General features: G+C 40.5%; 1 protein-coding gene across 1 annotated transcript; it reads left to right on the forward strand.

Annotated features, from left to right (window-relative positions):
- The first annotated feature begins 5,654 nt into the window (after positions 1-5,654).
- Positions 5,655-10,141, forward strand: rhcga (Rh family, C glycoprotein a). The gene is made up of 11 exons (XM_067486738.1): positions 5,655-5,931; positions 6,446-6,638; positions 6,850-7,000; positions 7,113-7,260; positions 7,392-7,558; positions 7,671-7,808; positions 8,066-8,202; positions 8,404-8,528; positions 8,817-8,890; positions 9,028-9,101; positions 9,184-10,141. The coding sequence occupies exons 1-11, from the start codon at positions 5,715-5,717 to the stop codon at positions 9,215-9,217; spliced, it is 1,458 nt and encodes a 485-aa protein (XP_067342839.1). The 5' UTR covers positions 5,655-5,714; the 3' UTR covers positions 9,218-10,141.
- Positions 10,142-12,501: the final 2,360 nt, after the last annotated feature.

Genomic DNA, 12,501 nt, shown 5'->3' on the forward strand with positions numbered 1-12,501 from the left:
AGCAGTATGCACGGACATGTGTCCAGTTTAAAATGTTGCTATATCATTTATTCTTTCAGCATTTGTGGCTTCTTTACTGTAAATATTGCCATTTGGCAGAACTCACAGGATGCCATATTCGTTTTAAATGAAATGCCTGCAGGAAAAAACAGGAAGAAACTCACAGGATTTTCTGTTTAAATAGTTACCATGCACTGATCTGTGTCTCTATTGCATTTGATTGACAGGAGCACACAATATCTCTGGAGGCATCATTCCAGAGCTGTGTGTGGCCAACGCAGAGGCAGAGGCACGCCTCACCATGTGACAGGGAACATCGTTAAAATGCTTTTTCCAGATAAGATCTTGTACCTCCATCATGCTTCTCTGTCACATGCTAAACCGGACTGAGAAATGTTGAGGTGGCACTGTATCATTTATACATCAAATAAGCAGAATTTCACTGACTGTTCATTGTTTTATGCTAACACTGGTTTCTCTGTAGGCTGATGTATTTGAGATTTAAGTCCCCTGAGCAGACTTTTCTGCAGCTTTAGTTTATTCAGGTTTTTTTAAACAACACGCCTCTTTTGGTTTCAGGTATTCAGCTGGACAGACGGTTCCCTTGACTGGTTTTAATGTGACGTCATGTTTTAACCACATTGTTCTACCCATTGTGGATTCCACCACACATGGAGAAATAATCTGATCTTTAATTTCGGTTTACCTGCTAAATATTTGAGTCATGTGCTGTAGCTGAAACTTACAGTTGCATTTTTATATTTTACATTTTAAAAGCACACTGCTCCACCAAAAATAAATAAATAAATAAATAAAAACCTCCACTATACTGTGCATGCACGCTGGCAAGAAAAAGTAAGGACACTGTTTGCAGTTTCCTGGTTTTCTGCATAAATTTCTCATGAAATGTGATCTGATGGTCAGAACACTTTTGGCAGCAATAACTTCAACCAAAGAGTTCCTGTAGTTTTGGATTAGACTTGCGCATCCAAGCATTTTTATAAACCACTTTTTTAAACAAAGCTGCTTCGGTTCAATCATGTTCTTTGGGCGTCTAGTGAGAACTGCTCTTGAGGTCACTCCATAAGGATTATTTTGTGTGTGCGGCATCATTCAGCTTTATCTGAGCTTCAGCTTGAGGACGGTCACACTGATATTATCCTCTAAGATACTTTAATAATCTTTGAATTTTATTTTCCAGTCCAGGTCCAGAGGCAGCAAAACAGGCCTAAACTGTTACACTCCCTCTACCATACTTCCCTGTTAGGATGATGTTTCCTTGTTGGTTTGCATTTTTTTTCACACCATATGTAGTTTGCTTCCTTCTTGCCAACAGTTCTATTTTTGTCTCATCTGTCCACAAGACATTTTCCCAGTAGGGTTGTGGAGTGTCAGTGTGGTCATTGTGGTGAGGTGCTGCAGTGTTGTTTTTGAAGAGCACTGGCTTCCTCCATATTGTCCTGTCATTGATACCTACCATACCATTTATAAATCTGTGATTTTGGCGGATCAACACTCAAACAGGCTCATGCTGCTTGTGAATAGCACACTGACACTGTTTGAGGGTATTTGGAACTCAAAGTAGTTGTAAACCACATTTTCTCATTCTCCTCTCATTTATTGTACTGGTTGGTTTTCCAACACCCGAGAAGCCCAGTGTCAAAAGAATAAGGGTTCCCATTTACTTTTTCCACCATCACTCTGTATTTTTAATGGGTGTCTTCAATTAAAATGTGAAAGATCCAAACTGATTAATATTTAATGCAACCACGAGGGGACACAAGCCAGTGTCTTCTTGTGCGAGTCCCAAGTCTGGATAAATTCAGAGGGTTGTGTCAGGAAGGGCATCCGATGTAAAACACATGGAGGAGGGTAGTGAAGTGAGGAGGACGTTGAAGAGGACGAAGAGTGGAAAGGCAGTTGGTCCTGATGACATATCTGTGGAGGTATGGAAGTGTCTAGGTGGCAGTAGAGTTTCTGACTAGTTTGTGTAACAAGATCTTGGAGAGTGAGAGGATGCTGAGGACTGGAGGAGAAATGTACTGGTGCCCATTTTTATAAACAAGGGAGATGTGCAGAGCTGTGGCAACTACAGAGGAATAAAGCTGATGAGCCAAACAATGAAGTTGTGGGAAAGAGTAGTGGAAGCTCGGCTAAGGGCAGAGGTGAGCATTTGTGAGCAGCTAAATGGTTTCATGCCTAGAAAGAGAACAACAGATGCAGTGTTTGCTTTGAGGAAGCTGATGGAGAAGTACAGAGAAGGTCAGAGGGAGTTGCATTGTGTTTTTATAGCTGTAGAGAAAGTGTAGGACAGGGTGCAGAGAGGAGCTGTGGTATTGTATGAGGACGTCTGCAGTGACAGAGAAGTATGTTAGAGTGGTGCAGGACATGTATGAGAGCTGGAAGACCGTGGTGAGGTGTGCTGCAGGTGTGACAGTGGAGTTCAAGGTGGAGGTGGGTCTGCATCAAGGATCGGCTCTGAGCCCCTTCTTGTTTGTTCTGGTGATAGACAGGCTGACAGATGAGGTTAGACAGGAATCTCCGTGGACTATGATGTTTGCAGATGACATTGTGATTTGTAGTGAGATTAGTTGGTGTGAGAGAAGAGGATGCCGAGGACAGGGTTAGATGGAGGCACATGATTTGCTGTGACGACCCCTGAAAGGGAACAGCCCAAAGGAAAAGAAGAAGACTGATTAATATTTGTGGCTTTGATGAAGGTCAGATAACATTTCATGAAAACAGTGCCATTACCTATTCTTGCCAATGTGCATATGAATTTATATGCAATAAACAAGAAAAATCTAAATGCTTGCCAGTAACTATCCATCCATCCACCATTATCACCGCAACTCTTCATTACCTATCCTATTTAGGTTGTGGGGGGGAGCTGGGGCTTATCCCAGCTGTCATCAGGCAAGAGGCGGGGTACACCCTGGACAGGTCGCCAGTCAATCTCAGGGCCACAGAGACGCACACAGACAGGAAACCATTCACACTCACAATTTTGGATACATGGCCATGACCGTCCGGGTGCAAACCTGCAAACTTCTAGCTGTAAGGAAGCAGCGCTAACCACTGCAAGTAACTGATAAATGGTAATGGACTGCATGTGCATAGTATTTTTACTATACCTTAGTGGACAAAGGGCTTTCACACACTCACACAATGATGTCTGCACTGACATAACCCACCAGGAGTAAGTGTCCTTTCCAAGACATTTCCACATTTTGACAAGCAGACTTTCCAGCTTGGTGGAGGATGTATCCATTCAGAATTATCTGCCTGATTTCAACTGCTACTATTTTTGGAGGCGGTGGCGTTACCAACCTTTGCCCTTCCTGCACTAGATGACAATTTACTTATTTTCCACATTGGCCCCATGTGGTCACAGTGGAACTTGTTAGTGTAAAAAACTTTATTTTCACTTAAATCCTTTTTGTCACAGAGAATGTCTAAATGCTACAGTACTCTCACACTTCCCATCATGGATGTAACAGAGTCCCAACTGATGATCAAATTTGGATTTCTGTTTAGAATCTTATTGCTTAAGCAAAAGACAACTTTAATTTGTGTATCCACATCTTCCCCTTAACTACCTCCACTGAGTGTCATCCAGAAAAAGTGGGACGGTACATCCTAAAAAGTCCCAAAGATGGGAGCTGCACATATGAAGCAAAAATTGCAGAAGCCTTGTGTGTGTGTCACTCTGTGTGTCCTTCCTGAAACTCCCAGACTTTTTTGGGACCCTGTCCAGAAAGTCTTCACAGTCCTGATTAACCTAATGTCTTCAGTCGATACAAAGACATTAATTTTGGGTCGCCCACAGTTGCACCCACCTGCTCTCATATTACACCCATGGCTCACTGCTCTGTTCGTCTCACTGGCAGGATTCCACAAGATGGTCAATCAGAACAGAGTGGTCTCAGGGAGGAGGGGGGCTTCACCCAAACAGAAAGACAGAAACTGAAACAAACCATGTCATAAAGATGGAAAGAAGTACTTCTTAACCACCCATTAAGTAAAAGAAAGGAATTTTTGGAATTGTAAATCACCCAAGGCTATTTCAGTTCATCCCCAGAACAAAACATTGAACCCATAATTATCCATAATATGGCCTCTTTAGCCCCCTTTATCTCTAAATACAATACATTGCCATAGTGACAATGTCAGGTCAACAAATATTTTAACTTAAGCTGCATCACATGGTCAATCTAAGCTTTGGTAGAACTGGTTTCAGCTTCTAAGGAGCTGCAAAAAGCCGAGCTGCGAAAGGTTTCATTTTAATAATCTTAAGTTTTTGCACTTGCGCTTCAAAATGTAAACACATTTCTGAATGGGAAACTAATGTGACTTTAATTCTTGTACTCTCTTCCAGACGGCATGTTTAAATAAAGGACTAAACACAAACTAGAACACAATTAATTGAGTCACTTTACTTCTGCTAAAGAGAGCAGTATTATTTACAAGCCATTACTGTGATTAATGCAGTTAATACATGTGAGGCAAGTCAGGACGAGTAGACAAACACCGGGCAACAACTCAGGCCCCTGAGGCATTGCCACAATTGTTTTATTTCATCTGCACAACTGTTGTCAACATGCTGGGGATTATGCACAAAATTCACTGTCCCCATATGCATACGTTTCACATTGTTCGTTTGTCTTCGCAGCTCCGAGACTGTAAAACCTGCATTGCTTCACGAGACACTGCATGTGATACTACAGTAGGAGACAGGTAGGTAAAACAATGACACATTCTCTCTATTAAAGTTGAGTTGGAATAAATTTGGTAAAACAAGTTCAACTCTTAAACGCACCCCGTGATATTATCAGAGGGGAATCTCATCAGATATGTTGGAGGTGGAGAGTGTGCAAAGGGAGGAATGGAGATATCATCTGGAATGTTCTTAATGTTACAGAGATACAGTATAACAAAGCTTCCACCCATGTGATGTAACATATGATGCATCTGTTCTCTTATGTTCAGTTAGATAGTCATTGAAATTGTTAACCCCAACCAGTTCACAAAGTGCACATGATTTGTACGAGGAATGTGATTTGACAGCAGCGCGTGATGCATTGTTGCTTAATTAAATGCCATATAATTACTTGTGTAAGTGCTCTTTAATGGATTGACCAGTTTTTACAAAGTGACAGAACAACAAACAGTTCTTTGAAGGTGACTGCACGCACATTAGCTCCTGTAAGGCCGTCACTAATGCCCATGTCCTCAGGCAGTGGTGGTTAAACTCGTGGTGTCTCACTGACAAGTGTGTTTAGCATAGTTCATTTTCTGACAGAGCATAAACATGAAATTTAAAAATCATTTCCAAAACAGGAACAAATAAAGAGTTGTTTGATCTGGCAGCTGAATATCCTCAAACTTATTTTCTAACACTTTACCACATCGACTGCCTGGCAAATACAAGCATTGGATGGAAGTTGGACTAAAGGTTTATGCAGTCATCGCTTTATTTCCTGCTGTGACACCTGTCCTAAGAGGAATGTTGCCATATGCAGCTCAGTCTGGTTGAACAGCAGAGGAAGCAGATGAGGAGTGGTTTACATGTTAACAGGTAGTGTGTCACCACCTCCAGTAGATCAGATAGATCTGAGACACACCTCTCCAGAACTCCATAAATACCTACTGAGATGCTGCTGGAAGTTGTCGTTAAGTGAGGACCTGAGCATCACCACCAAAGAGTCACCAGGATGGGGAACTGCTGTGAGGGTTTTTACGGCGGGCCAAAGAACACCAATGTGCGTCTTAGTCTCCCGATCGTCTGCTTCGTCTGGGAGATTGCTATGATTGTGCTGTTTGGAATTTTCATCAGGTACGATCACGAGACAGACGCACATTGGTCAGAATTTAAACAGGAGCACAACATCAGCAGCAACATTGAAAATGACTTCTACTACAGATATCCCAGTAAGTACAACAACCTTCCTCCTCCCTGTAGAAATTACATGTTTAAATGCAGGTGTGCTTTGATGAGAGTTTTTAAGAATAAAGTCCATGGTTCTGAGTTGTGGACGTTCATATTTTTCGGAGACCTGTTTGTTTCCAAAAAAATGAATATGAACTCACTGTCAGAAGTTGCCACGTCACAAATTGATGTGGCATTAAATAAACAAGCAAGATGATTTTTGTTTGGATCCTAGGTTGTGATGCAGCAAAAGCACATTTTACAAGATTTCTTTTAAAAGCTTTTATCATTGGACAGCGTAGAAAAATATTTTTGATCTTGTGCATGTGTAAATGAAAGCATAATTAAAAAATCTATAAATACCACACAGCATTTAACTAGTCTATATGAAAGAGAAAATGAAAAGTATTTTTTTAGTTTTTCTGCCATTATTCTATTTACTCCACCACTGCAACTCTCTGCATGTCTTTATACTTTGACACTTATCATTATAATGTTTTATTGCCCTCCCTCCAGGCTTCCAGGATGTTCATGTCATGATCTTTGTTGGATTTGGTTTCCTCATGACATTTCTGAAGCGCTACAGCTTTGGCGGTGTAGGTTTCAACTTCCTGATTGCCGCTTTTGGCCTGCAGTGGGCTCTTCTCATGCAAGGCTGGTTCCACTTCCTCGACCATGAAACCGGAAAAATCCTCATTGGTGTGGAGAAGTAAGTCTCTTCTCTGCAGGCAACATGATTTTTTTATCAATCAATCATTGAAATGTAGGTGGGGACCAACAGGTGTGTTGTGTAACTGCCTGCATGGTCTAAAAGTAGTGTCTGGTCCAGCTATAGTTTGACTCCTCACAGTGATTTGTGAGATGTTACTTGCTTTTTGGTTGTTAAAGTTTCCACTAATTTGGTCTTTATCCCCTGCCAGTATAATCAATGCAGACTTCTGCTGTGCCGGCACTCTGATCGCCTACGGTGCCCTCCTGGGAAAAGTTAGCCCTGTCCAGTTGCTGGTCGTCACATTGTTTGGCATCACTCTGTATGCTGTGGAGGAATACATCATCCTCTCTCTCCTTCACGTGAGTCTTAACGAACATAACCATCCCAACTATTTATTGAAAGTTGAAAGTTTTCATTCTATGTCCGTTTGCGTTTTATATCTCACGACACGCTGAAATCTTGTTCCCACAGTGCAGAGATGCTGGTGGCTCCATGGTCATTCATGCCTTCGGGGGCTACTACGGTTTGGCCATCTCCTGGGTCCTCTACCGACCAAACCTACACAAAAGCCAACGCCTAAATGGATCTGTCTACAACTCTGATGTATTTGCCATGATTGGTGAGTGACCAATAATTTCTGTTTTGCATGTCTTTTCTTTAGGACACAGTTCATTTGGCTTATTAAATATTATAGAGTCGCCATTTGCTTGTAAAAAAAAAAAAACTCACTCTTACTGACTTTTTTCGCAGGTACACTGTTCCTGTGGATGTTCTGGCCCAGTTTCAACTCGGCCATTGCAAATCACGGCGATGGACAGCACAGGGCAGCCATAAACACGTACTTGTCCCTCGCCGCTTGTGTTCTCACTGCTGTGGCCATCTCCAGCTTGTCTCAGAAGACGGGAAAACTGGACATGGTAATGCTATGAGGCTGCTATACTGAAAAAGAAAGACACACGGGCTCACGACGGCTATAATTCCACAACCATTTGGGTGTTTCTCAGATTGTTATGTTGTTTTTACTGACAGGTGCACATCCAGAATGCCACATTGGCAGGTGGTGTGGCCATGGGAACATCAGCAGAGTTCATGATATCTCCTTACGGCTCACTCATTGTGGGTTTCTTCTGCGGCATCATCTCTACTTTTGGCTATTTACTTGTCACGGTGAGCCAGACAGAAACTAAAACCATTTCTACTTAAAAATTGTGGATTTTTAAATGCAATTAAATGTTAAAAGCAGCTAAGAAGGTGAAACTACAGCGTAAGACTCCTGGTATTGTGGAGTAGGTTGTAAAAATTCATTTAGTCCTAAAATTTTTGGAGATTTATTTTAACATGCAGAATCAGGCAGTGGTTTTTAAACCGTGGTCATGGCCCAGAGTACAGTGTAATCAATATAGTTTAATTTTTCTAATCATCAGCCCTTCTTGGAGAAATATCTCAAGATCCAGGACACGTGTGGTATCCACAACTTGCACGCTGTGCCGGGGATGCTTGGTGGTTTCGTAGGTGCCATCGTTGCTGCAACAGCCACTGAATCTGTCTACGGCAAACAGGGGTAAACGAGTAAACTGCCGACATAGAATTAAATTGAAGCAAAGTGAAGGAAAGCAATCAATGACCTGAAAGCCCTATGTGTGTTGTACATGTTGAGCATTGGGATTGTTTTGTCTACAATTTTCATAAACTGAAGGTGAACTTACTTTGCAGGACCTCATGTGAACATCTGGCTTTAACAGTTGTTTCTTGGTCTGCCCAGGTTGATTGATACACTTGGCTTGCAAGGTGAATTTGCGAGCAGGTCTCCAAGTACACAGGGAGGCTACCAGGCTGCCGGCACATGTGTGGCAATTGTATTTGGAGTTGTTGGAGGAATTTTAGTTGGTGAGTTTGAAAAAATGTGTTGGAATTACTATCCGGATCAAGAATACAGACTTATTCCCCTACAAACAGTATAACAGCAGGGGTTAGTGTCACAGATAATGGGTTCTTGAAGTCACAGTTCTGTAAAATTCTTTTCAGACAGGATGGAGATTCTCTAACCCCTAAATGCCCTTTTAAGTGCAAAAAAGGCTCTAACAAAGAACATCTTTGGTATATCATGGTCAAAAAGAAGGTATTCAGATGTGAGGGAATGTGTCCTAACCAAAGCCCATTTCTCTCTCTCTTCAGGTCTCATCCTAAAGTTGCCCATCTGGGGCGACGCACCTGATGACAACTGCTTTGATGATGAAGTTTACTGGGAGGTAAAAGTGCTTCTCTACCACTAGATGGTGATGTTGCTCTCTACAGAAAAGAGGAAAAAATCCTTATTTTTTAAGCTAAAATACTGAACTCTAGAATCCCTCACGGCTCATGATGTGATTCCACATGTCGATTTCAGGTCCCTGAGGATGAGGAGTCCATCCCCCCTGTTTTGGAGTACAACAACCACATGAATCACAAGAACCAAGACCTGTAAGTTTCCTCACGTGTCCTCATTTATTCCTCCAGCTCATGAACATCTCAATAACTGTGAATTTCTTTGTTTATCTTTCAGAGGTGAGTCAAACTTCTCTGTGGAGCAAATTTAGAGAGTCACACAGTGGGATGTCCATCCCCACACATCACTTTGAACTTGATAAACCTGTGAAACAACAATAATGCATGAAGGAGGCACCTTTAAAGAATGGTTCTACTAAGAAGGAAGCCACAGTTCTGACATACAAAACACAATTTAAACCTGATACATTTGTTGAACAAAAAAGGTGATCAGTTGTCTCATTAATGGAAAAATAATCCTTAATCAAAACTTGTATTATTGTTTTAAACTGCATTCATTTTCTATTTTGTTTCGGGAGAGTACATTATTACTTTTTAAATATTTCGATAGATGCTTAGTGACCAATCAGTATGATAAGGAGTCAAGAACATATGTTTTTATTATGTTGTGCAGGATAATGCACAGAAGAACCGGGAGCTTAGTTTGGAGACGCTTTTCTACAAACCGCTCTTTTGAAATACTTAACAAAGCATTGAATTATTTTTATGTGATATCTTTAAATTGTTAAATATTGTCAGTGATAATGTTTGATGTTTTATTTCTTTGAAATGAAGAATCGGAAACACAGAATATTGTGTACTAAGAGAAGGAGCCAAAGGCACTTGTCCTGCCGCATTAGGCATTTTGTGTGTTGCGTAAAGGTTGTGCTTTAGTGTTTTCTTAAGTAAATACGTTTCCAAAATAAGTCTTTGTAAATTATAGATAGAAGTGAGTCTACGTTTCGTTTGTTTAAAGCTTAACTCACTTGTTCTTAAAGTAACGGTGATACAGCTTTCAGCATTTCTATTGCTGTAGTGTTGAATGTTACTTCCAGTTCATGTTAGTATGTAGCAGTCTGCTTGTTATATTTGTGACACATTATTTTTTTATGTTTATAAATTACTTGTAGCTAAATACCTAGAACTCATACTGATCAAATTTTTTACAGATATACAAAATAAATTAATTCATTGCATGATGTCCAGTGTGTGAAATTAAATAACTGATGAATGTGCTAAAGGTGACTTCAAATGACAAAAGAGCACATCCAGACCTGTGAAGGAGTCTTTTTCACAGCAGGACACATAACAGGGTGGTACATACCATGCAACACTGAATCTGTGCAAACGCTGAATGTTTCTCTAAATTAATTAACAGCCATATCCTGAAAAATGTCACAGCAAAACAACCAAGACCAACCAAGTTTGATGTGTGATGATGCTTTACATTTTTAAAATGCAGTAATAAAAATATTACACACACACACACACACACACACACACACACACACACACACACACACACACACACACACACACACACACACACACACATGTGCACACACAACATTACAACCACATCATAAATGTCTTGTTTTGTCTGTATTTCTCTGGCCTCCATTTATTTTTTTAAAACAATGTTTTCACTAAGACACTGTTTTCTCCAATTAAGCAGATTGGTACATTATAATATCAAGAAACAGTCCTAATTATCCATCATGTCAAATATGTTCATACATATACAATCCTTCCTTTAGTCCACAAGGTGGAGCAATGTGGCAAACAATTTGGCGGCAACTGTTACGCAGCAAATGCTGTGTTTCTCTGAGAATAACTCATAGCTCAACAGAAGTTGTGGCCCTGAAGCTGCTTAAAATAAACACTTGCTGATTGGTATAAGATAATCAAGTGTGATATGAACTGATGAAAGTTGAGGATGATCAACAACCAGTGTTTTACTTTGTAGTTTGTCAAAAATAATTTTTAAATTGTTTTAAAAACAAAAAAGATAAAACATCTACATCCATATTGTGTTTACTCCAGTGTACTGTCACAACCACACTTATGATCAACATATTTTGTTTCAGCATAAACTTGCTTTGTGTTTTCTCCAGCTGCGACCTGCATCCTAAAGAGCAGAATTTACATTTTTATTCCTATTTGTCTAATGAAGACACTTACTTTACTCATCTAATAAATAAATAAATACATTTCTGACAAGTAAGCTAGATGCACTATACTTTTTTATATGCCTTAATATGCTTTTAATTAGAAGCTGTTTATTTTGGCAAATTCCCAGATGAATGAACAAATTGTTTAAATATTAACATTTATTAAAAACATTAGACTGACAAATTAGATTTACAACACTTTAATTAAAGGAACTGTGATGGTTATGTGACCTAGAAACAGCTTCAAATCCACATCAACTACAGACCAGCTTCCTTTGGCTCTGTGTGTGGGTGTGGAAAGTAACGGAGACTCAATCTGGGAACCAGTGGACATCCAGATGGTGTCCGGCTCCACCAAAACAAAGTGAGCTTATTTGTTGCTTCCATGGCTCGAGCCTCCCTGCTCCCTTTATTCTAATGGTAATGAGGCCTGGACAGGCCAGTCAATAGGGTCACTTCCTGACCAATCACTGGGACATTAGTGAACTCTAAATACACTGGCTGGACATATGCTTTGTGTTGGTTTTGTCATGTCGTCTGCTTGCTGAAGCTTTATTGAGTCAAGAGGTCGTTAAACCGGCCTGATGGGGTTAAACAAGTTAACTGTGGGGTTATCGGTTTACGCGAAGCTGGGGTCAAATTCCTCGGAGTCTGTATTGTTAGCACATTATTTACATGGTGTTATACTTGGTGTACCTTACTTTTGTATTATATGTTCTTCTTAGCTACTAATTAGTTTCATGAGTGTTTGAGTGTTATTATTAATTTTAGAATATGTCCATACTGTCCTTCGCTGTGCTGATGGCATTACTCTGATGACTATAGGCATAAATCATTTCCAAATCACCCTTTCTCATCTGAAATATAATGAATTAATTACCACATTTCCAGTTTATACAACAAGACCAAGACCTCCATCAATCCAAAGATGACCAGAACCCACTGACTGATGTTTAGCCATTATGACTCCAACAGAGATTTTTTATTGAAATCCTCGTGTAGAAAGGTCCTGTTGGGACTTGATGCTGGAGAAGAGTGGCTGAAGCTCCTCTTGTGAATCATACTATGATCCTGGGGTGAGTGTTTGTGAAACCACTTGGTCTGCTATTGTCCTCCTGGGACTGGCCTCCTCTGAAAAGCTGCAGAAAGCCTGTAATCAGATTAAAGGTTGCTGGGAATGGGAGGAGGGATTTTTGAGGAATTGTGAAGAGGTCGTGGAAGTTCTCTAATCAGTACCTGCCATTGAAGTGCAGAAGAGGGGCTAAATAACGCAGCAGGAGGGGAGGCGAGAGCCAAGCTGGAGGGACAAATTGGCCTGTTGTTGGAGGGGGATAATGGGACAATGAGGGAGGGGAGTATAATCAGTGAGTATAGAGTGGAAGAGA

The sequence above is a fragment of the Channa argus genome, chromosome 2, assembly GCF_033026475.1.
Source record: "Channa argus isolate prfri chromosome 2, Channa argus male v1.0, whole genome shotgun sequence".
In the NCBI taxonomy this organism is placed as follows: Eukaryota; Metazoa; Chordata; class Actinopteri; order Anabantiformes; family Channidae; genus Channa; species Channa argus.

What these genes read in the sequence shown, in the direction of transcription:
- rhcga (XM_067486738.1), top strand. Translation starts at nt 5,715, where the DNA reads ATGGGGAACTGCTGTGAGGGTTTTTACGGCGGGCCAAAGAACACCAAT. An exon ending in TCTGTCTACGGCAAACAGGG is followed by an intron (nt 8,203 to 8,403) that starts GTAAACGAGTAA and finishes TGGTCTGCCCAG; the next exon opens with GTTGATTGATACACTTGGCT. An exon ending in AATCACAAGAACCAAGACCT is followed by an intron (nt 9,102 to 9,183) that starts GTAAGTTTCCTC and finishes TTTATCTTTCAG; the next exon opens with AGGTGAGTCAAACTTCTCTG.